This window comes from Bufo gargarizans, chromosome 5 (genome assembly GCF_014858855.1).
Source record: "Bufo gargarizans isolate SCDJY-AF-19 chromosome 5, ASM1485885v1, whole genome shotgun sequence".
In the NCBI taxonomy this organism is placed as follows: Eukaryota; Metazoa; Chordata; class Amphibia; order Anura; family Bufonidae; genus Bufo; species Bufo gargarizans.
This window is the reverse complement of record NC_058084.1, coordinates 217263991-217290856: the sequence shown is the minus strand read 5'-3', so window position 1 is coordinate 217290856 and position 26866 is coordinate 217263991. Positions and strand designations below refer to the sequence as shown.

The 26866-nt window shown below is 46.0% G+C and overlaps 1 protein-coding gene across 5 annotated transcripts in view; it reads right to left on the bottom strand.

Annotated features, from left to right (window-relative positions):
- The window catches only part of LOC122938153 (aromatic-L-amino-acid decarboxylase-like), a 270020-nt gene extending 246134 nt beyond the window's left edge, over window positions 1-23886 (bottom strand). For 3 of the 5 annotated variants that reach the window (XM_044293489.1, XM_044293491.1, XM_044293493.1), the window contains exons 1-3: window positions 23663-23886; window positions 8735-8848; window positions 8404-8523 (exon numbers count right to left, since the gene is read on the bottom strand). In XM_044293489.1, coding sequence (XP_044149424.1) covers window positions 8404-8523; window positions 8735-8848; window positions 23663-23863 — 435 coding nt within the window. In that variant the 5' untranslated portion in view covers window positions 23864-23886. The remainder of the gene's footprint in view (window positions 1-8403; window positions 8524-8734; window positions 8849-23662) is intronic. The other 2 variants (XM_044293490.1, XM_044293492.1) reach the window with 2 other exon arrangements.
- Between the last annotated feature and the right edge of the window lie 2980 nt (window positions 23887-26866).

The window sequence follows — 26866 nt, the reverse complement described above, 5'->3', positions numbered from 1 at the left end:
TTAACCCCGACTCTAGGCCCTTCTGCAGGAAATCCAAAATCTTCAGTATATTCGGTCTGGTTTGATCTGGGGCTTTGTCGCCCGACCAGGTGCAGAACCTCTTCCAGATTTTTAAATAAATGGCGTTTGTCACCTTCTTTCTGCTGGCTGTCAAGGTAGAAATAACCCCCTCAGAGAGACCTCTACGTCTTAGAAGGTTGGACTCAGGATCCAAGCCGAGAGACTGAAGATTTCCGGATGGGGATGGAGAACCGGCCCCTGGATCAGGATATCCTTCTTCCTTGGGAGAATAAAAGCTTCCTGAGAGGAGAGTTTGGTTAGAATCGAGAACCAGCTCCTCTTGGGCCAGTACGGAGTGACCAAGATTACGCTGGCTCTGTCCCTGGAGGACCTTTGGGATTAATGGGAACGGAGGGAAGGCATATGCAATGTCCCAGTTCCAGTGTAGGGAGAAGGCGTCGATCGCTAGGGGCCTGTCCCTTGGGTTTAGGGAGCAAAAGGTTGATACCTTTGCGTTTATTCTTGTAGCGAATAGGTCTACCAGAGGGAGACCCCACCTCTGGACAATCAGATTGAAGACATCCCTGGTCTATGGTATTCCTGCTGAGGAAGTCTGCTGCACAGTTTAGGCTTCCTTTTAAATGAATTGCAGATATCGACTTTACGTTCTTTTCCCCCCCCAGAGGAAGATCTTTTTGGACAGACCTTCTAGTTTCTGAGATCGTGTGCCCCCCTGATGTTTGAGGTAGGACACGGTCGTTACATTGTCTGAATAGACCTTTATATGTTGGTTTCTTAATTTTGGAGCGGCTACCTGTATTGTCTCCCAAACTGCCCTGAGCTCCCTGTAGTTTGAAGACTGGGCTGCAATACTTTGAGGCCAGTCTCCCTGGTAGAGATCGGAAGCAATTTTTGCACCCCACCCCTTTACGCTGGCGTCGGTATGGATAAGCACTGCTGGGGTTCTGAACCAGGCCATGCTCTTCGTTAAGTTCTTTGTTTGAAGCCACCACCGTACTGAGGATTTTATGTGGCCCAGGATCAGGATTTTCCTGTCCAAAGATGATAGGTTCCTGTCCCACTTCCTTAAAAGCCAGGACTGAAGGGTTCTGTAATGGGCCTGGCACCAAGGGACTGCTACTATTCAGGCTGTCATCTGACCTAAGAGACTCATCGCTTCTCTGCACGAGAAGGATCGATGTCCTAGGAAGGCTCTGATAGCCGACTGCAGGTTCTGGATTCTTTCTGCTGGGAGAAAGATTCAGAATAACTAACAACCTAACAGGACCCCCAGGAATTTTACCCTGGTATTTGGAACTAGGGAGAACTTTTTTAGGTTTATCACCCACCCCAGGGATGTCAGAAGGGAGCAGAAGATGTCTCGGTCTGCTATGGACTGATCCACAGAGTTGGAAATTAGTAGAAAATCGTCTAAATACGGGACAACCGTCACCCCCTGAGGTCTCAGGGAGGCGACCATCTCCACCACCAGTTTCGTGAAAATCCTTGGGGCTGAGGCCAGCCCAAAGGGGAGAGGCACGAACTGGAAGTGGTGAACAGACCCTCTGTGATCCCTTATTTCGAATCGCAGGAATCTTTGAGACTGGAGGTGAATAGGAACATGATAGTATGCGTCCTTTAAGTCGATTGTACAGAGGGACGCATTTTTTTGAATTAAAGGAATGGTGGAATTTAGGGATTCCATCTTGAATTTTTTGTAGGTAACAAATTTGTTTAGCCTTTTGAGGTTTATGATCATACGGAAGGAACCCCCGGGTTCCTTTACCAAGAAAAGGCTGGAGTAGAAACCCTGCCCCCGCTGAAGCTCGGGAACAGGAATCACCACTCCTAAGTCCCGGAGATTCTGAACCTCCTTCCAGATCTGGCTGAGCTGACAAGGAGATGGGTGGTGAGAAACCAGAAACACATTTGGAGGGGGGGGGGGGGGGAGATAACTATCCTGTAACCGATTCTGACAAGATTTTGAGCCCAGGGGCTGGAAGAAGTCCGTTGCCACTGAGCAAAAAACTGGGATAGTCTTCCCCCTATCCTGGCGTCACTGCTTCTCACCTCCCTTGTTTTGGGGATTAAGGAGGAAACCTCTACCCCTCCCTCCTTTTGGGTAACTCCAGCGTCCGGTTTTACCCCTGCCACGAAATGAGCTATTCTGGGAAAATTGACCACGAAAGGAAGTTTTCCTTTTAGCGGTCCTCTCTTCGGGGAACCCCTTTTTTTTATCTGTAGCCTTCTCAAGGATCCTGTCCAGAACAGGACCGAACACGTATTCCCCTGAGAAGGCTATAGAACATAACTTCATCTTGGAAGAGATGTCCCCCGACCAAGATTTCATCCAAAGTGCCCGTCGGGCAGCATTGGACAAAGCGGCGTCCTTGGCTGAGAACCTAATCGTCTCTGCGGAGGCATCCGCCAGAAAACCTGTGGCAGATTTTAGTAGGGGAATAGTATCGAGTATCTGGTCCCTAGATGTCCTGTTAACTAGATGATTTTCTAGTTCATTCAGCCATAGGTACATAGACCTGGCGACTGAAGTAGCAGCTATGTTGGTCCTGACGCTAAACATTGCTGCCTCCCAAGACTTTTTTAACAAACTGTCAGCCTTCCTTTCCATAGTGTCCCTTAACTGACAGGAATCCTCAAATGGAAGTGAGTTTTTTTTTATTAACCTTGGCCACCTGGACGTCAATTCTAGGAACCTCATCAAAAATCTTAGAATCTGACGGGTCAAACACAAGGCGGTTCCTGAACTCTTTGGAAATTCCTAGTTTCTTTTCAGGATGGGCCCATTCATCCATCACCATTTCCTGGAGCGTTTGACCTTCAATCCACCAAACATCTCCTCCTGAATCGTATGGGGTTGCTGGATATCCTCCACCCCCATGGTATCCCTGGCGGCCTTTAAAAGGTCACTCATCTCACTGGAGGTAAAGAAATATTTCTTAGTGTCCTCAACGATCTCGCCCTCAGATAGGGGGTCCTCGTCCTCTTTTCTAGGGGATGAGGCATTGTCCTCTAAATCCTCTGAGTCAGAAATATCCACCATTCTGGGTCGTTTAGGGGGGCGAGACCCCCGGATATCCTCACGGAGGGAGGTCAGGGAAGACTTAACCTCTTCCTGAATCATGGATCTGAACTCCTGCATAATTGAGGGCTGTTCCTCTCTCACTATTTTAGCGATGCAATCCAAGCAAAGCTTTTTTGTATGGCCCTCAGGAAGCCGGACGGAGCACTGGAGGCATCTGGCGGTCTTCTTTAACTTTTTTAAAGGTAGTTTGGCCTAAAGTGAGAGAGGCAGCCCATTAATTTATGCCAGTCAGGTATAGGAGCATAACTTAGTGCAGTATACCCGCAGACCCCCAGGGAGAAGGAACAGTGAATACACAAGGGTGTGCACACATACGGACCCCCCCTGCGTCTGTGAAGCTGCCACAGCTGTCCAGGTGGGCTACTCACGCAGGGGCGCTCTGAAGCGGTCTGCTCCTTCAGCTGTGGCTCCTTTTGCTGCGGCTCTCTCCCTCTCCTGGTCCGACATGTCTGGCGAGCGATCGATGCAGAGAACGCCGCGGGAAGAGTGCTGGGAGCGCTTTATTGAGAGGCCCCGTCTACTTCCGGGTTTCGCCGGCAACCCGGAAGTGACGTCAGACGCGCGCGACTATGCAGAGCGTCCTTCCGGTCGGCTCCCCCACAAGGAGGTAAGCGACCTGCAGCAGCTCAGGGCAGGCTTCCCACCGGTAGGGAGCGTCGCCCTGCCAGCTTTGGAACAAGTCCGCCGGAGAGCAGGGGACGCTTACCTGGATGATGGACCCGTAAGGGAGGCCACAAGGACCGCCGATGCGGTCATCCAGGTACCTTTGAAAATAAAAACGAGGTCCACTTCACCTCCCTGAAGCCAGAGAGGACTTTTCTCTGTCCTGGCCGCTATAGGGGCAGGAACACACTGGTGAATGGTGGTGGGAGGGGTCCTTTTAAACCTCTGTTCCTGCCCCTACAGAGGTCAGGGGTCAATCTCTCGGGGCCGTCATAGTGGTGAAGTGGAAAAATCTTTCAGTTATACTTCTCTGTAGGCTCCATCCCTAGTTATGAAGGAATTTGTGTAAAATATTTCCCAAAAACAAAGCTATCCTTCAAATTAAGCACGATAACCACACAGACTGAAAACGGAAACAAAACCGCTTTTTACATATTTACCTTTCTAATAAATTCTGTGCTGCAGTGGGAATAGAAAACGGAGAGCATTGTCTCTGCGGATATTAGTATTAGCTTTATCAAGCACTGACATCATCTCCGTGATAATCTAATGTCTACTGACGACAGCATGAGAGGATTTGACATATTTAATGAAAGACTTATCATGACTCCTCACAACATCTAGGACAAAACAGCTGTTAATGTTACTGCAAGCAACCCATTGATAAACCCCTGAAACAGCCCAAATAGTCTTTGCATGTTCATGTGTTTATGTTTGCTTTGCCTATGCTGCTTTAAAAGATAACCTGTTAATAGCAACATTACAAATTGAATGAGAATTATTTGAAAGGTGCCACCCTGTGTGCCTATTATATAGATAGATAAGGCTTGGTTCAGTGTAAGCCCCCCATGGAAGATTAAGCATATGGTGGCATATGTAGTCAGTAGGCTTCTATTTCAAACAAAGAAACATGCTTTATTTTCCCATGTGTAGAAATGCATTATCTACTAAACTTTGTACAATGATAGAGTGCCAATGTATAACAATCCAAAAAAACGCCAAACTGGCAACTTTTAGATTTTAGATGGCTGAAAAGGTGGCTTTAGACCATTTTCTGCCTGTTTGGACACAGAATTGCATAATGTGCACTGTAGCTGCTGAAAAGCCTCTTTAGGGCTCTTGCACACAACCGTTATTTTGCGGTCCGTTTAAGGATCTGTTGTGCCGTATCTGAGGTTTTTTTTCACTCCTCTTCCATTCAGTTATTCCACATAATATACCCATATGGTTTCTGTATGCGATCCGTTTTTTGCGGATCGGAAACAGTAACTTAATCACTAAACACATGAGCAATATGGGCTGGGCATAGCATTTCTACAGTATGGATCCGCAAAATACGGATGTGTTCCGTGTGCATTCTGTATTTTTTGCGGACCTATTAACTTTAATGGGGCCTCAGACTGATTTGCAGACAATAGGACATGCACAACTTTTTTGCGGAACAGAAATGCGAAACAGAATGCACACAGAGTACCTTCTGTTGTTTTAGAGGACCCATTAAAGTGAATGGTTCCGCATATGTCGCAAAAAAAAAAAAAAACACGGAACAGAAGCAGAAAGAACATAAGTTCATGTGCATGAGCCCTTAACGAAAGGGAGGCAACTAAATAGGTTTCTACCCACAAATTTGTTTTTTTCTGTGGCATTTCTTTCTTAAAGGGGTTGTCTTTTTTATATTAATGACCTATCCTCGAGATAGCTAATCAATATCAGATCTGTGCCCCAGCTCCCAGCACTCCTGCCAATATGATATTGATGACCTGTCCTGAGGATAAGAGCTCATTTAGATGGCCGTATGCTGTCCGTAAAAATGCTGATACGTTATGTTGCGGATTAGATGCAGACCTGTTAATTTTCTACGGGGCCCTTTTCTTCCTTTATACAGCTGCGGAAAAAATAAAACACCTCCTATACGTGTCAGTGAAAATCAGGATGTGGCCCCATTGAAGTCTACGGGTCCGCAAAAATGCGGAATGCAATTCGTTTATGACATGCTGAACAGTCAGCCAAAAACGGATCTGCATTTTTGCGGACAGCATACAGCCACCTGAATGAGCCCTAAGTCATCAATATAATAAAGGGACAGCGCTTTTAACACCGGTGAAACGTGTTTTTCAGCCATTTTTCCCATGTATAGAAGGAGTATGGAGAAATAACCAAACTCGCATGTTGCAGCGACTACAACCCCGGAATCGCAAACATCCAGCAGTGTTGGATTCAGCAACTTGCGAGTCACACTGGGACCCCATCCAGTTCAATGTCTGCACTGCTACACAGATCTCTGGTCTTGGGCAGTGGTTGCAGCTAAAATGAATTTCGTTTTGGGCTCCAGATAATACAAGACATTCCTGAATCACTGACATTGATATGCACCATGTTTTTTGTAATACATGGTTGGCTATGAGGAGACATACTGTGATTGTCCAGTATAGTTTTCTTTCCTTTTCTAAGGTGTTGTTCTCATGGAACTACGGATAAATGAACTGCTCCGTTTGATGACACTTCAAAAAGATTTTGCATTGCCAATAAATTTCAGTATTTCAAAGGAATGAAAGTTAATTGCAGTTGCTATGGTAAAGACAGAAGCTGTAAAATGTTGGCTTCCATAGAGTGCTTCCTTTCATCTCTCATTTCAAGTGCTGCCTCAGACACCGCACTGATAATGATGCCTCAGAAAGATGCAGGTTTTCAAATGCAATTACATGGCAATTTTCACAGGCAATAGTTTACCAACAGAGCAATTACAGCTCGGCTCAGTAATCTGCTTCTAGCCTTTTCCAGTCACAGCGGTTGGGATTTTCTCCCTCTTGTAACTTCAGAGGAGATAGAAAATCAATAATATAAAATGGTTTACAACACATAACATCACGCTGAAGACACGCTTGTTTTCCTAAAGGTCAGTTATTCCGGTGTCAGACATTTACTGATAATCGGTCTAGCAAATAAAAGGTTTGTTTTTATTGGAAATTCAATTACATTAAAATCTGACTATTAGCACTGATATTCACAATTGCATTGCGACTTAGGCTACTTTCACACTGGCGTTTCCTGGTCTGCTTGTTAGATCTGTTTGAGGGATCTCACAAGCGGCCAAAAACGATCAGTTTAGCCCCAATACATTCTGAATGGATAAGGATTCGTTCAGAATGCATCAGTTTGGCTCTGTTCTGCCTCCTTTCGACTCTGGAGGCGGACACCAAAATGCTGCTTGCAGCGTTTGTGTCCGCCTGGTGAAGTGGACCCAAACGAATCTGTCCTGACTTACAATGTAAGTCAATCGGGACAGATCTGTTTTCACTGACACAATATGGTGCAATTGAAAACTGATCCATGCCCTCAATGCAAGTCAGGACGGATCTTTTTGGACTTAGACTTTTTTTGAAAGAATAATGCAAACAGATCCATTATGAACGGATACAAGCGTTTGCATTATTGGTGCTGATCCGTCTGTGCGGATACAAGACGGATCCGCACCGAATGCAGGTGTGAAAGTAGCTTTATTGAGTACTATAGTATGGCTGACGAATTGATATCAAAATATCTGACTAAATTCTGTTAGGCCTCTTTCACGCGTCCGTCAATGACATCCGTGGGAAGATGTTAGTGTTTTATCTATGAAGAGGTCTGTGAAGGTTGTTGGTCCATGTCTCCCCATTTTTTGCCCTCCGTTTGTCATCTGTATTCCACATGCACTGGTAGGCTGGTAAAAGGATTTCTGGGGACCAACTGTTGGTTTACATCATGGACTCAAGTAGTGCATCCACTTTTCCACAGTGGGAATATAAGGATGTGTGAATAAACATTCAAATCAACGAAAACATGTGCTTTTGTGTTTGTATGTGAATACATTCTAGAAGGGAGGGGGCATTATTTGTTATATATACACGCCAATTTTTAGCATATCTGTTGCAGATTTGGTCGCAAATTGGATTTGTGGCCGAATCTGATTTTTCCCAGCTCACAAAAAATAAAAATCAAAAACTAGCCCAGGAGTTAAGCTACCACCACAGACTGAAACAAAAATATCAGGTTTAGGTAGGTTAGTGTGCCGCACAAGCGTACTTGCTCAGTGTCCGTTCAGCAGACCACAAATTGCAGTCCGTAATGCATGGGCACTGGCCGTGTGCACTCCGCTTCTGGATATGGGCCCATTTACTTGAATGGGTCCACAATCCACAACATAGGGCCAAAGATAGAACATGTCCTATCTTTTTGTTGTGTGGAAGCACGAACCCGAAAGCCTACAGAAGCTCCTTGATCTGTGCCACTGCACCACAAAAACATTGGTGAAGTTCTATCTTCGGTCGAATCTGGTGGATGTGGACCCATTTAAATCAATAGGTCTGCATCCGTGATACAGAGTGCACAAGGCCAGTGCCCATTTATTGCAGACTGGCCATTTAAAGCTTATACACCTTGAAGGTGCAGATTTTTATTTATTTTTATTCCCGATGTAGCAGTGCCATTTTTTCACAGGTGATTTTTCATACACTCCCCTATAATGCCTTAAAACACAATTTATACAGATATTAAGAGGGGGGGGGGGGGAATACATAAAATCATAAGAAACCAACAAGACCAGATTCATATGTGAAGGGGGCCTAAAGGTCCCAATTGTTACAAAGGTAGGGTCTTACCTGAATTACTCCTCCTCCTTCACCATTCGTGCCAGCTAGAAACTGTTCCGGCAAATCAATTGCCTTTCCCAACCAGTCTAACATTACCGTTTCAAGCTCTGTGCATGCTGGACTTGCAGCCTTGACATGATTAGAAATAAACAAAATAATTAGAAAAATTGTAGAATAGATCTCTTAAATTTTACATAGGGTAAAAATATAGCATCATTTGTCCAGATTTCTACTGAGATCTGCTTAGATGCTCATCTCACATAGCATGCCCTCTGCATCTTGTTTTAATAGCTATGGACACAAAGCATATTTCTGTATTGAGAGCAGTCGGCAAACTCACCCAAGAGAAGCCAATGCATCCTAATGCCCCGCACAACATGTCAGCCAGCATTGCTGGGTATGATGATGCAGTTGGAAAGTACGCAAAAAAATATGGGCTGTGCCAGTGAGTAACCTGAAATAAAATGTTGAAAGAGAAACAAGGTGAATATGCACAACGAAAACCCAAAACACTAATGTAATTACATGCTGGAAAAAACAAATCCCCCCCCCCCCCCACAAATATCTATATATAATCTATATTTTATTACTTACTAATTAGCAATAAGTTAAAGTTTATTAATTTTTAACAACTTTATAAAGGGTGACTGCATGCATTTTTTTTTATGTTTTTGGTGTTTAATGCAGCAGTTAGTGGTTTAGGATTTTTTTTTTCAAAATGTAGCATGCTCTAGGAATACCGCTTTTCCAGTAGACTTCTTTAGAACTTGAAAAATGCCAGAATAAACTGATTAGGGTCCTTTCACACAAGCAAGTTTTCTGTCCAAATGCAATGCATGTAGCAAATGCATTGCACATAGACTGAATCTTGACCCATTAGTTTCAATGGTTCTGTATACAAGGGTGTTTTTTTCCTCACATCTCCCCATTCAGGAAGAAAACAAAACAAAAAAACAAACGCATGTTATATATTATGTGTTTTACGCAGCTCTGCCTCCTTACAAGTTAATAGAGCTTGCTGTAAAAACAGAAAGAATCTAGAGGACATCCATTCATCACTGATAGTTTCTAGGAGTTGTAGTGTTGCTTGGAGATGTGTAGTTAGTTATTTTGAGCGAGCATCGCTATGCTCGGCACTTCAGAGTGCTCAGCCGAATACTCCGGGTGCTTGAGTACAATTTAATACAATGAAAGTCAATGGGAGACCCGAGCATCAAACCAGGCACCCCCTGCTCTGGAGAGAGGGTGTCTGGTTCACAAAATAAATAAATAAATAAATAAATAAATGTAAAAATTGATGGAAACCATCAAAATAGTTTGGAAACAGCATTAAGAGGAAGACTGAATGAGTCTTGGACTCCTATTATCTACAACATACAATAGACAACCACACAAAGGCTATATGCCAAAAGCCAGGTATATGCAGCCAATCTATCCATTAGACAGATGACAGGCTGAGTCAGCATACCTTACAATGGCAGCCCTGTGCACTATGAGATATTCCAAACCAACTCTCATCTGACTGAGAACCAGTAAACCTCAAAGTTACTTAGATCTGTTGGATGGCTTGGGTGGACCTGCACACCTAGATCAATATCATTAGGACAATCAGAAAACTGTCACCCTAACATAATATTCAAAAACCTTTCTATACAGTTTTGTCATGTAAGGGCTCTTTCACACTTGCATTCTTTTCTTCCGGCATAGAGTTCCGTCGTCGGGGCTCTATGCCGGAAGAATCCTGATCAGTTTTATCCTAATGCATTCTGAATGGAGTGAAATCCGTTTAGGATGCATCAGGATGTCTTCAGTTCCGGAACGGAACGTTTTTTGGCCGGAGAAAATACTGCAGCATGCTGCGCTTTTTGCTCCGGCCAAAAATCCTGAAGACTTGTTGCAAGGCCGGATCCGGAATTAATGCCCATTGAAAGGCATTGATCCGGATCCGGCCTTAAGCTAAACGTCATTTCGGCGCATTGCCTGATCCGACGTTTAGCTTTTTCTGAATTGTTACCATGGCTGCCGGGACGCTAAAGTCCTGGCAGGCATGGTAAAGTGTAGTGGGGAGCGGGGGAGCAGCATACTTACCGTCCGTGCGGCTCCCGAGGCGCTCCAGAGTGACGTCAGGGCGCCCCATGCACATGGATGACATGATCGCATGGCACGTCATCCATGTGCATGGGGCGCTCTGACGTCATTCTGGAGCGCCCCGGGAGCCGCACGGACTAAGTATACCGCTCCCCACTACTACTATGGCAACCAGGACTTTAATAGCGTCCTGGCTGCCATAGTAACACTGAACGCATTTTGAAGACTGATCCGTCTTCAAATGCTTTCGGTACACTTGCGTTTTTCCAGATCCGGCGTGTAATTCCAGCAAGTGGAGTACACGCCGGATCCTGACAACGCAAGTGTGAAAGAGGCCTAAAAACTCATTTTCATGAACATGGGCATATGGGAAAGACATGCAAATGAGCAGAATATGCCTCGTTTCAGCTGAAAAACCACTTGCATGGAAGCTTTGCAATCTACACTATTCATGAACAGTGCCATCTATTGGTTTCAGTCTTATGACAAGACTATTCTTGTCATAAGACTATGAAACCAATAGATTGTGCTTTTCATCTTGTTGGGGCGCTTGTAAGTGGGGCACACTGCTCAGAGTCCAAACACCGTGTAGCACTCAGCCTATAATAGCCTGCACTAACACTGAGGTGTATATTGGATTGCCGCCATCATTCACACATCTTGTAGCACTTTATATGCGGTAATATAAGCTTGCTAGGGTGTATTTGCGGACTATTGCCCTGCTTGTAATGACTCATGAACAGCGCCATCTATTGGTTTCATAGCCTTATGACAAGGCTATGCATTCAATAGATGGCGCTGTTCAGGAGTAGTGTAGATTAGAATATTTGCAATCGCGAATTTTTATCGAAAATGTTCCATGCAAAAGGCTACACTAATAGTCTTGTCATAAGACTATGAAACCAATAGATGGCGCTGTCCATGAGTAGTGTAGATCGCAAATTTTCCATGCAAGTGGTTTTTCAGCTGAACAACAAGGCAGATTCTGCTCATTTCCATGTCTTTCCCATATGCCCATGTTTATGCAAATTAGTTTTTACATGACAAAACTGTATAGAAAGGTTATTGAATATTAGGTTACGACAATCAGAAAACTTTGTCACTTTAATTATATTGATCTAGGTGTGCAGGTCCACTCAAGTCATCCAACAGATCTGAAGTGACTTAGGCTTACCGGCTCTCAGTCAGATGAGAGCTGGTTTGGAATGTCTCAGTGCACAAGGCTGCCATTGTAAGGTATGTTGACTAAGCCTGTTATCTGTCTCATGAATAGATTGATGGCTTGCACATACCTGGCTTTTGGCATATAGCCTTTGTGTAGTTGTCTATTGTATGTCATAGATAATAGGAGGAGTCCAAGACGCGTCCAGCCATCCTCTTAACGCTGTTTCCAAACCATTTTGATGGTGTTGCCATCAATTTCTAACCTTTTTTTTAACCAGACACTGTCTTCTCTTCCGAGCAGGGGGTGCCTAGGGTTCTCCCATTGACTTCCATTGTGTTCGGGTGAAGAAAAAAATAAATAAATAGTGATTACACTTATCAGTAATATTTTTTCCTTGAGCCTATGACAGCACCCTTGGATAGTGTCTGCTCCCTCAGGGCAGAAACCAGGAACCACAACCACTTTAAAAGGAGGGATCAACCCCCTGCACGCCAGTACTATTCCAATAACTAAGGAAACACAAACGTCCCTCTCCCCAAGATTGAGCTAGAGCATCCACCGCTGTTAGATGCTCTTCAACAAAGAGAAGAACTCATTTACCTTCCTGTTGATTTTGGTGGCAAAGAGGTCTGTCACTGGAAGACCACATAAGGCATCTTGTTGAATATCTGCTGGTCCAAAGACAGTTTTCCTTGATGCAGATGGAGACTTAAAGTCTGCTGTCACATTGTCCCTTCCTCTTAGATGTACTGCAGAAATTGACAAAAGAATCCTCTGCCAGACAAAATATCTTTTGACTGAGGGACATTAGACTCAGGGATCTGGTACCTCCCTGTCTGATGTATGCTACCGCAGTCATGTCTGCAGACATTTTTACATTACTGCCTCTTATTACTTGGAGACTCCTTCAAGGCTATCCAGATGGCATATGGCTCCCTGAAATTGTGATTGGGACTGAATCTCTAGATCCCAAGATCCCTGAAGGAGGGATAGTATGTGGGCACCCCAACCGTAAGGACTTGCATCTGTGGTCAGGAGTAGGACATCTTGTCTCTGCCACGGAATTCCCCCCGGAGGTTCGATAGATTCATCCACCACTCCAGCGAGGAAAGACAAAGGACTCCTGTCCCAGACTTCCAGAATCTGCAGTTGGAGAGGTCGAGTGGAACTGGGCCCACTCCACCCCGGAATGGCAGCTGTCATAAGCCCTAAAACTGACATGGCTTGTCTTAGGGAAACGAACCGATGAAAAGACAGGTACTGAACTCTGGATCTGATCAGACAGGCTTTGTGAAGGGGGAAGCAGGCATATCAGTGACCTGGAATCTAGGGTCATCCCATCAAACTGGACTTTTCTACGTTTAGATCTCATCCTAATCTGTCTAATACTTCTCTGAACCATGAAATCTTCTCCTCCAGCTGTGTGAATGTCAGAGAGAAGGAGAAAGTAGTCCAGATATGGGATAACGACTAAATCCTTTTCCCTCAAATGGGCCATCATCTCTGCTATAATCTTTTTGAATACCCTGGGGGCCTGCGACAACCCGAAGGGGAGCACCCAAAATTGCACGTGCAGGACCCTGTCCTCCAACTGAACCGCTACCCTTAGGTACTTTTGATGACTGGGATGTATAGGGACATGGTAGTAGGCATCCCTGAGATCCAGGGAAGCCATAGAACAATTTGGAAACAGATTTAAAAATCACTGACTTGATAGTTTCCATACGAAATCTTTTGTACACTAGAAACTGGTTCAGAAGTTTTAAATGTATTATTGTACGATAGGAACTGTTTGACCTCTTTACAAAAAAAAAAAAAAAAAGTTGAATAAAAACCCTTCTGTTCTTTCCTGCACTGGGACTTCCAACAGAACATTCTTTTCTAATAGGGAAGATACCTCTGAAGCTATGGCCGCCTGTTTGAGGACTTGACCGATAATCGTTATAATGAATCTTCCTGGCGGCAACCTCTGAAAATGTATCTTGTAGCCCTCCCTTAGGATGGCTATTATTCATGGGCCGTTTGATATCTTTTGTCACTGTTCTGCGAAGTGAGAAAGCCGACCTACCAGGGCCCTGGCATCATTGTGGCTGCTTCTTTTAGGCCTCTGCTCTGGGGAAAAAAAAATAATTGATATCCCTTGGACCTACTGGTAGTACCTGAAGTCTGCCTAGACACCTCCTTTCTCCTGTAACCACCCTTATTTGTCTGAGAATGGAAGGGTCTCTTAGAAGGTTGCTGACTAGTGGAAGGGAACCCCTTTCTGTCTGAAGCCTTCTCAAGCAAATCATCCAAGACCGGGCCAAACAAAAATTCTCCCTGACATGGAATAGCGCATAGTTTGGCCTTGGAGGTAGAATCTCCCTTCCAATCCTTCAACCAAATGACTACGTGCTGAATTAGATAGGGAAGTAGCTCTAGCAGAAAATTTTTACGAATCCACCATTGCACCGGCTAGAAAATTAATGGCATTAAAAATAGTGGAACATGACGACAACAGCTGCTCTAAGGGTTCCCTCCTTTATATGAGTCTCTAAATCTTTCATCTAAATTTTTAGAGATCTAACCACGGAAGTGGCCGCAATGACAGGTCTAAAGCTCCCGCCGTAGCCTCCCAGCTGTTTAAAAAAAATTTCAGCCCTTCTATCCATGGGGGCCTTTAGGGAGCCCATGTCTTCAAAGGGAAGGGCCGCTTTTTTTGGAAATCTTGGCGACTGGAGCATCTAGTTTTGGGGCCTATCCCAATGAGCAGAGACTTCCTCATCAAATGGAGCTTTAGAGTTTGGGGTACTCACCCCTCTTACCCCACCATGGTACCAAAGATTCATTGGCGGTTTCAGTGGGATCTGCGCGCTGTGTCTGCTCCATGGTCATGCGCTATAGTAGCCAAAAATGGAGAAACAGACTGCTAGCTTCTTCTCCCGCTAGCAGTATGAGCTGGCTGAACTTAAACTCTGCCGTGCGTGCACCATCTCCCCCCACTTCTGGTCTACAGCTTTGTGCTTCCTCCTACTGCCGGAAACCGGAAGTGCGTCAAATGTCGGCAGCCGAACATATGGACACGGCTGCAGAGGTCCGCGTGTCCGGGAGGCATGCACACCTCCCGAACCGAGAAGGGACCGGAGCAGGAGGAAAAGTCAGAGGTTCAGGCTCTGCAGCAGCTTCCTCAGAAGTCTTATGCCACAGGGTAAGCCCTCCTTATAATTAAATACACGGGGTGCCCGCAACTCCTTAGATCCTCGTGGCTGTGGATATCCAACCCTGTCCCTTAGGACAGGAAACAGAACTGGCATGTAGGAGGTTGATCCCTCCTTTTAAAGTGGTTGTGGTTCCAGTTTCTTGTCCTGAGCAGAGGGCAGACACTATCCAAGGGTGCAGTCATAAGCGAGGGGGGAAAAAACAGATTGAACTTGCGTTCAAATCCATCAGTTTTTCCCTGAACAGATCCTCCTGACACAATCAGTGTCGCTCATCTGACAGCTGCCTTAGGCATCTTTCACACACAAATTTGGTTTAATGTTTGTGTCTCCTCATGACCTCCATTCCTACAGATATTCAGCTGAAGTTCATATTAAACTGTATTCAGGCTCATAATCCCTGACAGGAAGAGCAGAGAGGAGGATAAGGCAGCTCTTTATCTCAGTGTTGTGAAGTAACTTGGCCTCCTGTGTGATTAGGACAGGTTATTTTGTGTACCAATAAGACAGTGGCCATTTTATTTCTCCTAATGATTGCTCCCTAGACAAAATGAGCCATTATAACTAATGAAAGGTATTTGGGAATATATTTATACTAAAGTAATATTTCAAAACAATTAGATGATCTGAAGGTGGTCTCACATTAGTCAAGGGTCTGGCAGACTTTTAAACATAGGGTAGAGCGAGACCAGACAAATCTTGCCTTTTTTACTTAAAAAATCTTGCTCGTAATCTTGCACCTATGACCAATAAATCTAATAGGCAAACCCCAAAATGCAGTGTTCCCCCAAATGTGGGCAACACCTTTCTGACCTTTAGCATGGACTGTGTAAGTGTCCTAGTTTGTCATAATGGACTGAAGTAAACAATAATGTAAATAGATCCAGGGATCTGTGGATGACACTGCTATGGGGGGGGAGGGATCTGTGGATGACACTGCTATAGGGGGGAGGGAACTGTGGATGACACTGCTATGGGGGGGAGGGATCTGTGGATGACACTGCTATGAGGGGGGGGAGGGATCTGTGGATGACACTGCTATGGGGGGGGGGAGGATCTGTGGATGACACTGCTATGGGGGGGGGAGGGATCTGTGGATGACACTGCTATGGGGGGGGGGAGGGATCTGTGGATGACACTGCTATGGGGGGGGGGAGGGATCTGTGGATGACACTGCTATGGGGGGGAGGGAATCTGTGGATGACACCGCTATGGGGGGGAGGGAATCTGTGGATGACACCGCTATGGGGGGGAGGGAATCTGTGGATGACACTGCTATGGGGGGGGGGGAATCTGTGGATGACACTGCTATGGGGGGGGGGGAATCTGTGGATGACACTGCTATGGGGGGGGGGAATCTGTGGATGACACTGCTATGGGGGGGGGGAATCTGTGGATGACACTGCTATGGGGGGGGGAATCTGTGGATGACACTGCTATGGGGGGGGGGGAATCTGTGGATGACACTGCTATGGGGGGGGGGGAATCTGGATGACACTGCTATGGGGGGGGGGGAATCTGTGGATGACACTGCTATGGGGGGGGGAATCTGTGGATGACACTGCTATGGGGGGGGGGGGAATCTGTGGATGACACTGCTATGGGGGGGGGGGGAATCTGTGGATGACACTGCTATGGGGGGGGGGGAATCTGTGGATGACACTGCTATGGGGGGGGGAATCTGTGGATGACACTGCTATGGGGGGGGGGAATCTGTGGATGACACTGCTATGGGGGGGGGGGAATCTGTGGATGACACTGCTATGGGGGGGGGGGAATCTGTGGATGACACTGCTATGGGGGGGGGAATCTGTGGATGACACTGCTATGGGGGGGGGGAATCTGTGGATGACACTGCTATGGGGGGGGGAATCTGTGGATGACACTGCTATGGGGGGGGGGAATCTGTGGATGACACTGCTAGGGAATCTGTGGATGACACTGCTATGGGGGGGGAGGGATCTGTGGATGACACTGCTATGGGGGGGGAGGGATCTGTGGATGACACTGCTATGGGGGGGGGAGGGATCTGTGGATGACACTGCTATGGGGGGGAGGGATCTGTGGATGACACTGCTATGGGGGGGAGGGATCTGTGGATGACACTGCTATGGGGGGGGAGGGATCTGTGGATGACACTGCTATGGGGGGGAGGGATCTGTGGATGACACCGCTATGGGGGGGAGGGATCTGTGGATGACACTGCTATGGGGGGGGAGGGATCTGTGGATGACACTGCTATGGGGGGGGGGGATCTGTGGATGACACTGCTATGGGGGGGAGGGATCTGTGGATGACACTGCTATGGGGGGGGGGGGATCTGTGGATGACACTGCTATGGGGGGGGGATCTGTGGATGACACTGCTATGGGGGGGGGGATCTGTGGATGACACTGCTATGGGGGGGGGATCTGTGGATGACACTGCTATGGGGGGGGGGGATCTGTGGATGACACTGCTATGGGGGGGGGGATCTGTGGATGACACTGCTATGGGGGGGGAGGGATCTGTGGATGACACTGCTATGGGGGGGAGGGATCTGTGGATGACACTGCTATGGGGGGGAGGGATCTGTGGATGACACTGCTATGGGGGGGAGGGATCTGTGGATGACACTGCTATGAAGGGGGGGGATCTGTGGATGACACTGCTATGAAGGGGGGGATCTGTGGATGACACTGCTATGAAGGGGGGGGGGGGATCTGTGGATGACACTGCTATGAAGGGGGGGGGGATCTGTGGATGACACTGCTATGAAGGGGGGGGGGGGATCTGTGGATGACACTGCTATGAAGGGGGGGGGATCTGTGGATGACATACCGTATATAGCATCTTATGCTATATGTGTCAGCCACAGATCTCCCTCCCTATAACAGTGCCGGCCACAGATCTCCCTCCCCGCCTCTCACAAGTGTACATTTGACATTTCTAAACTAATCCATATCCTGCAGTAACCAACTTTAAATCAGGATTAAGCGGCCGCTCATCTCTACTAGTACCTTAACCGTACACCACCCGGCTATCTTCGGTAACAAGGCCAGGCTACAGCCTACAGGCACTGCCTGTTAGTTGTTACCGAGCGAGTGCCGATTTCTGCATGTCAGCATACGGATTACAGTTTAGAAGAAATGTACACTCCTGTGAGTGGTCCAGAGCTTTGTCTCGGGAGGGGCACTTCCAGATTTTCTGTCCGTCGCCACAGAACAAGGGTGCTTCTAGAACAGACTACACAGTGTAGAGGTATACTGTATAAAATGCTACTGTACAGAGCCTCCCATATAAAATACCCCTTCTTTGTGGCCTCAGTAGATGCCCCTATAGAGCCCCCCCAATGTGCCAGTACCAAGAGCCCCCCCCCCAATGTGCCAGTACCAAGAGCCCCCCCCCCCCCCAAAATGTGCCAGTAAAACTATGATGTCATCGCGCCACCTGCGTCGGCCTCTGATGTGCCTGAAGCCTATCAGAGGAAGGGACACGCCTCTCCCTCTCCTGTACCGCCGCAGCACAGGCAGATTACTATGGAGATTAGCGCAATGGAAGCGCTCATCTCCCTGTGCCCAACTGCAGCGGCTCACTTGGGGGGGACATTATAGTTGGGGGGCAGTGGCCCCCTCTGGCGATGCCACTGGTAAATGCAGACTGTTTATGTCACATTACTGTGATAGAGTGAATGGGTAGATCACTTGATCCCGCTCTGACTAGATGGTATTTGCAAAAGGCTTTGAGAGGTACTTTGGGGAATATACAGCTTCCTTAGGCAGAGTTCACACGAGCGTGTCCGGATGCGTCCCGGTCTATTGCAACAAACCCGCGCGAGTAGGTATGCAATTGCAGTCAGTTTTGACTGCGATTGCGTTCGATGTTCAGTTTTTATCGCGCGGGTGCAATGTGTTTTGCACACGCGTGAAAAAACCGACTGGTACCCAGACCTGAACTTCTTCACAGAAGTTCAGGTTTGGGTTCGGTGTTGTGTAGATGTTATTATTTTCCCTTATAACCTGTTATAAGGGAAAATAGCATTCTTAATACAGAATGCATAGTAGGTGGTCATTTGAGGGTTAAAATATATATATATATATATATTTTAATTAAACTCACCTTCTCTTAATCGCATAGTTGCCGGTCTCTTCTTACTTCAATGATGAACTGCCGGCTAAATCGTACCGAATTTTGGGGTGTTCGTGACACGGACCCGAACATTTACCTAACAATTCAGGTTTGTTCGGCGAATTTTGAAAGCCTGCAAAGCAGCCAAACAAGAAGCGTCATACTACTTGCCCCAAGAGGCCATCACAGCCATGTCTACTATTAGCATGGCTGCGATTGGCCAGAGCACCATGTGACCCAGCCTCTAAGCTTGAGTCACGTAGCGCCGCACATCACTCTGCTCTGATTAGTGTAGGGAGAGGATGCAGCTGCTGTTAGGGCGAGATTAGGCAGGGATTAACTCAGCAAAAACACAATGAAGTGATCGATCTACAGCTGTGAATCATTCAACTTCTGCTAGTTAATTGCTCACTGTTTTTACGCTGCCGAGAGCGTTTTTCTGTCACTTTTCTGCGGTGATCGGCGGCCATTTTGTGTCTTGTGGTGCGCCAGCACAAGCTGCCACCAAGTCCATTTAACCATCAATTGTAGGTTGTTTTTTTTTGCTATATCCTACATCATGGGCTTGGCTGGATAAAATTTTGTATCTTTTTTTGAGGGGTGAAATTCACTAGCAAAAAATAGCAATTCCCTAAATCTGGTGTTCCAGCTGTGGCAGGACAAGTGTAATACTGTCTGCTGTCTGGCAAAGGATATATTTCTGGGGTGAAATTCAATTGCCAAAATAGCAGTGGTTTCTGCTGTTGCAGGCCAAGGGTAAATCTGTCTGTAAAAGGGTATATTACACTCAGCGTGCATCTCCAAGTGTATTTCTTTCCGTTAAAGGGTATATTACAATAAGTGTTAAAATACAAGTGCTCAAAGCATAATCCTATATATTTTGTAAGTGTAATTCTGTCCGTAAAAGGATATCATCCAGGGCCTAAATACTAGGCCTACAATTGATACTCCCCTAAATCTGTGGTTACTGCTGTGCCTGTATTAGTGTAATACGGTACATAAATAGATAGCCAGATAGTGTTAGGTGCCTGTACAAAAGGCCTGAATTTGAATTGAATACATTGGGCCAAATCATTTTTTTCTTGTGGTGAACGGTAACAATGAGGAAAACCTCTAGTAAGGTATGCGTACATGGTTGTGGTGGCGATAGTGGACCCTCTGGTGCTGGGACAGGACGTGGCCATTCTGCCACAGCCACAAGTCCTAGTGAACCCACTACCTCAGGTCCCAGTACCCGCCAGAACAGCGATATTTGGTGGGGCCCCAATGCTGTTCTAAGGATGGTAAGGCCTGAGCAGGTACAGGCATTAGTCAATTGGGTGGCCGACAGTGGATCCAGCACGTTCACAACATTATCTCCCACCCAGTCTTCTGCAGAAAGCGCACAGATGGCGCCTTAAAACCAAGCCCATCAGTCTGTCACATCACCCCCATGCATATCAGGGAAACTGTCTGAGCCTCAACTTATGCAGCAGTCTCTTATGCTGTTTGAAGACTCTGCTGGCAGGGTTTCCCAAGGGCATCCACCTAGCCCTTCCCCCAGCGGTGGAAGGCAGAATGCAGTGACACACAATTATGTTTCCTAATGATGAGGACATGGGAATACCACCTCAGCATGTCTCTGATTATGACGAAACACAGGTGCCAACTGCTGAGTCTTTCTGCAGTGTGCAGACTGAACAGGAGGTCAGGGAGGAAGACTGGGTGGAAGATGATGCAGGGGACGATGAGGTCCTAGACCCCACATGGAATGAAGGTCGTGCCACTGACTTTCACAGTTCGGAGGAAGAGGCAGTGGTGAGACCGAGCCAACAGCGTAGCAAAAGAGGGAGCAGGGAGCAAAAGCAGAACACCTGCTGCCAAGAGAGTTCACCTGCTACTGGTCACCACCACCTGGGACCGAGCACCCCAAAAGCAGCTTCAAGGAGTTCCCTGGCGTGGCAGTACTTCAAACAATGTGCTGACAAGACCCGAGTGGTTTTCACGCTGTGCCATCAGAGCCTGAAGCGAGGCATTAACTTTCTGAACCTTAGCACAACCTGCATGACCAGGCATCTGCATGCAAAGCATGAACTGCAGTGGAGTAAACACCTTAAAAAACAAGGAACTCACTCAGGCTACCCCTGCTACCTCTTCTGCTGCTGCCTCGGCCTCTTCCTCCGCCTCGGGAGGAACGTTGGCACCTGATGCCTAGCAAACAGAGGATGTACCACCAACACCTCCATCGCCAAGCATCTCCACGATGTCACACGGCAGCGTTCAGCTCTCCATCTCACAAACATTTGAGAGAAAGTGTAAATTCCCACCTAGCCACCCTCGATCCCTGGCCCTGAATGCCAGCATTTCTAAACTACTGGCCTATGAAATGCTGTCATTTAGGCTGGTGGACACAGACAGCTTCAAACAGCTCATGTCACTTGCTGTCCCACAGTATGTTGTTCCCAGCCGGCACTACTTCTCCAAGAGAGCCGTGCCTTCCCTGCACAACGAAGTATCCGATAAAAATCAAGTGTGCACTGCGCAACGCCATCCATGGCAAGGTCCACCTAATCACAGATACGTGGACCAGTAAGCATGGCCAGGGATGCTATATCTCCCCAACTGCACACTGGGTAAATGTAGTGGCGGCTGGGCCCCAGGTGGAGGGCTCTTTGGCGCACGTTCTTCCGCCGCCAAGGATCGCAGGGCAACATTCTTTGCCTTCTGTAGCCGCCTCCTCCTCCTCTTCCACCTGCTCATCCAGTCAGTCACACACCTTCCCCACCAACTTCAGCAGGCCATTCTGAAACTCATGTTTGGGGACAGGCCCCACACCGCGCAGGCGTTGTGGCAGGGTATTGAACAACAGACCGACGAGTGGTTGCTGCCGGTGAGCCTCAAGCCTGGCGGTGTGCGATAATGGGCGAAATCTCGTTGCAGCTCTGGGACTAGCCGGTTTGACGCACATCCCTTGCCTGGCGCATGTGCTGAATTTGGTGGTGCAGAAGTTCATTCACAACTACCCCGACATGTCAGAGCTGTTGGATAAAGTGCTGTCCGTCTGTGCGCGCTTCCAGCGTTCACATCCTGCCGCGGCTCGCCTGTCTGCGCTACGGTGTAACTTTGGCCTTCCCGCTCACCGCCTCATATGCGACGTGCCCACCAGGTGGAACTCCACCTTGCACATGCTGGACAGACTGAGCAGCAGCAGGCCATAGTGGAGTTTCACCTGCAGCACGCACGGGTCAGTCACACTGCGGAACAGCACCACTTCACCATTAATGACTGGGCCTCCATGCGAGACCTGTGTGCCCTGTTGAGCTGTTTCGAGTACTCCACCAACATGGCCAGTGGCGATGACGCCATTATCAGCGTTACAATACCACTTCTATGTCTCCTTGAGAAAACACTTAGGGCGATGATGGAAGAGGAGGTGGCCCAGGAGGAAGAGGGGTCCTTTTTAGCACTTTCAGGCCAGTCTCTTAGAAGTGACTCAGAGGGAGGTTTTTTGCAACAGCAGAGGCCAGGTACAAATGTGGCCAGCCAGGGCCCATTACTGTGATGGACCATGTGATGGACCATGTGATGGACCATGTGATGGACCATGTGATGGACCATGTGATGGACCATGTGATGGACCATGTGATGGACCATGTGATGGACCATGTGATGGACCATGTGATGGACCATGTGATGGACCATGTGATGGACCATGTGATGGACCATGTGATGGACCATGTGATGGACCATGTGATGGACCATGTGATGGACCATGTGATGGACCATGTGATGGACCATGTGATGGACCATGTGATGGACCATGTGATGGACCCATGTGATGGAACCATGTGATGGACCATGTGATGGACCCATGTGATGGACCATGTGATGGAACCATGTGATGGACCATGTGATGGAACCATGTGATGGAACCATGTGATGGAACCATGTGATGGAACCATGTGATGGAACCATGTGATGGAACCATGTGATGGAACCATGTGATGGAACCATGTGATGGAACCATGTGATCTGACATCACCACAGGTCATTTAGCCGGCAGCTCATCATTCAAGTAGTAAGAGACCGGCAGCTACGCGATTAAGAGGAGAAGGAGAGTTAATTTTTATTTTATTTTTTAACCCTCAATTGACCACCTACTATGCATTCTGTATTAAGAATGCTATTTTCCCTTATAACCATGTTCTAAGGGAAAATAATACAGTGAATAGACTGTCACCTAGCAACCATGCATGAAAATCGCACCACATCCGCACTTGCTTGCGATTTTCACTCAGCCCCATTCACTTCTATGGGGCCTGCGTTGCTTGATAAACGCACAATATAGAGCATGCTGCGATTTTCACGCAACGCATAAGTGATGTGTGAAAATCACAGCTCATGTGCACAGCCCCATAGAAATTAATGGGTCCAGATTGAGTGCGGGTGCAATGCGTTCACCTTCCGCATTGCACCCGCGCGGAAATCTCGCCCGTGTGAACTCAGCCTTAGAGGGTTATCTTTCAGTTAGTGTGTCACAGGGAGAGGGATTATACATTGGTAATTATTTTATACAGCACTGAAAACATTGTTATTGGTCCTTTTTGATACTGTGTAACAATGTTTGTAAGAAAAAAAAGTATTTTCAGTAAAATTTTATTTTATTAATTCCCAGAGGACCCCTACAAGTTTAATATCTGTTACTAGTGATCTTTATACATGTAACTCTTACCCCAGGCATGATAACTCTCTCAACATCTTTCATGATATCTTCATATGTCTCTCCTTCTTCCGGGGCTGAATCTGGAATCATGGGTCGCAAGTATCCAGGTTCCACAGAAGGATAAACTTGCCTTAATTCTATCTGTTCAAGGTAATTTGTAATGTAGTCCACCATCTCCTTTCCTCTGTTTCTGAATTCTTCAGAATTCATGTTAGCGTATATATTTTTTTGGAGGTAGGTATAAGGACCTGAAAAGTTAATAATTCGATATATTTGTAGCTATAGTTATTGCAGTTTAGAAAAGCTATTAAAATGAAAGGGGTTGTCCAGCAGCAGAAAGACACATTCTACTTTTTATGTTTTTAATGTTTAATCATTGAATTTACTAATAGTATTTAAATTTGTGTGGATCATCCCATTTCAGACTTCCTCTCATGGTCCCGACAGCTGAATATCTGTGTTCATTCCGACACAGGCGGTGTTGGCGATGTGCTTGAAGGGGCTGGCTGCCTGGCTTATTTCAGGCATATGACCATTGTAACGATGCCTGTCCTTGTTCACAAAGTGGGCGAGAATAGGACATGTTCTATTTTTCGGGAACGGACATATGGAATGTACACAGTAATTTCTGTTTTTTGCAGCGCCATTGAAATAAATGGTTTCACATAGGGGCGGCAATAAAAAAACATAAAACAAAAAAAAAAAAAAAAAAAAAAAGCCCGAAGCCAGGCCACTTCTCTGTATTTACATCAGTCATGAGGAAGAAGGGGACAGGCTGTCAGAACAAATGCAAATGTGCAGCTGCTGGAACTACGAGTAGGTGGAGTCTGAAATAGGACAAGCCACACAGATTTAAACCATAAAGTATATTAGTAAATTTAATGATTTTACATTTCATAAGCAATAAAACATTTGTTTGCCAATAGACAACCCCTTTAAATGTGTTACTTGATGGCCCTTTTGAGAAATTAAAAGCCATCAGCATTTAAAGCAATGCTAATTATGTTACTCTATTAGGATATTAAAATGTTATAATATTTATAAAAAAATTCTGATGAAAAAATACATCATTGTTAAATATGAGAACAAAGATTTGAACATCACTGTCAGAAGAAAAACATCACATAAAACATGGAATGTAAAAAGGATAAGTTCTTTGTGATCAATCAGTGGCTGTTAACCCCTTACGGACCCTGGAATATTTCACCACTTCAACCCCGCCAGCTGAAACCCCCTTAATGACCAGGCCACTTTTTACACTTCTGCACTACACTATTTTCACCGTTTATTGCTCGGTCATGCAACTTACCACCCAAATGAATTTTACCTCCTTTTCTTCTCACTAATAGAGCTTTCATTTGGTGGAATTTCATTGCTGCTGACATTTTAACTTTTTTGTTATTAATCGAAATTTTACGATTTTTTTGCAAAAAAAATGACATTTTTCACTTTGTTGTAAAATTTAGCAAAAAAAAAAAAAAAGACATCCATATATACATTTTTCACTAAATTTATTGTTCTACATGTCTTTGATAAAAAAAAAATGTTTGGGTCAAAAAAATTTGGTTTGGGTAAGTTATAGCGTTTACAAAGTATGGTACAAAAATGTGAATTTCCGCTTTTTGAAGCAGCTCTGACTTTCTGAGCACCTGTCATGTTTCCTGAGGTTCTACAATGGCCAGACAGTACAAACACCGCACAAATGACCCCATTTCGGAAAGTAGACACCCTAAGGTATTCACTGATTGGCATAGTGAGTTCATAGAACTTTTTATTTTTTGTCACAAGTTAGCGGAAATTTTTTTTTTTTTCCTTACAAAGTCTTATATTCAACTAACTTGTGACAAAAAATAAAAACTTCCATGAACTCACTATGCCCCTCATGGAATACCTTGGGGTGTCTTCTTTCCAAAATGGGGTCACTTGTGGGGTAGTTATACTGCCCTGGCATTCTAGGGGCCCTAATGTGTGCAAAGTAGTTTGAAATCAAAATGTGTAAAAAATGACCTGTGAAATCCTAAAGGTGCTCTTTGGAATGTGTTCCCGTTTGCCCACCTAGGCGGCAAAAAAAAGTGTCACACATGTGGTATCACCGTACTCAGGAGAAGTTGGGGAATGTATTTTGGGGTGTCATTTTACATATACCCATGCTGGGTGAGAGAAATATCTTGGCAAACGACAACTTTTCCCTTTTTTTTATACAAAGTTGGCATTTGACCAAGATATTTCTCTCACCCAGCATGGGTATATGTAAAATGACACCCCAAAACACATTCCCCAACTTCTCCTGAGTATGGAACGATACCACATGTGTGACACTTTTTTGCAGCCTAGATGCGCAAAGTGGCCCCAATTTTTTTTAGGAGGGCATTTTTAGACATTTGGATCCCAGACTTCTTCTCACGCTTTCGGGCCCCTAAAATGCCAGGGCAGTATAAATACCCCACATGTGACCCCATTTTGGAAAGAAAACACCCCAAGGTATTCAATGAGGGGCATGGCGAGTTCATAGAATTTTATTTTTTTTGGCACAAGTTAGCGGAAATTGATTTTTTTTTTGTATTTTCTCACAAAGTCTCCCTTTCCGCTAACTTAGGACAAAAATGTCAATCTTTCATGGACTCAATATGCCCCTCACGGAATACCTTGGGGTGTCTTTTTGAAATGGGGTCACATGTGGGGTATTTATACTGCCCTGGCATTTTAGGGGCCCTAAAGCGCGAGAAGAAGTCTGGAATATAAATGTCTAAAAATTTTTTACGCATTTGGATTCCGTGAGGGGTATGGTTAGTTCATGTGAGATTTTATTTTTTGACACAAGTGGAATATGAGACTTTGTAAGAAAAAAAATGCTAACTTGGGCCAAAAAAATGTCTGAATGGAGCCTTACAGGGGGGGGTGATCACCCATATAGATTCCCTGATCACCCCCCTGTCAGGCTCCATTCAGACGTCCGTATGTGTTTTGCGGATTCGATCCATGTATCCGTAAAAATCATACAGACGTCTGAATGGAGCCTTACGGGGGGGATGATCAATGACAGGGGGGTAATCACCTCCCTGTCATTGATCACCCCCCTGTAAGGCTCCATTCAGACGTCCGTATGTGTTTTGCAGATCCGATCCATGTATCCGTGGATCTGTAAAAATCATACGGACGTCTGAATGGAACCTTACAGGGGGGTGATCAATGACAGGGGGTGATCAGGGAGTC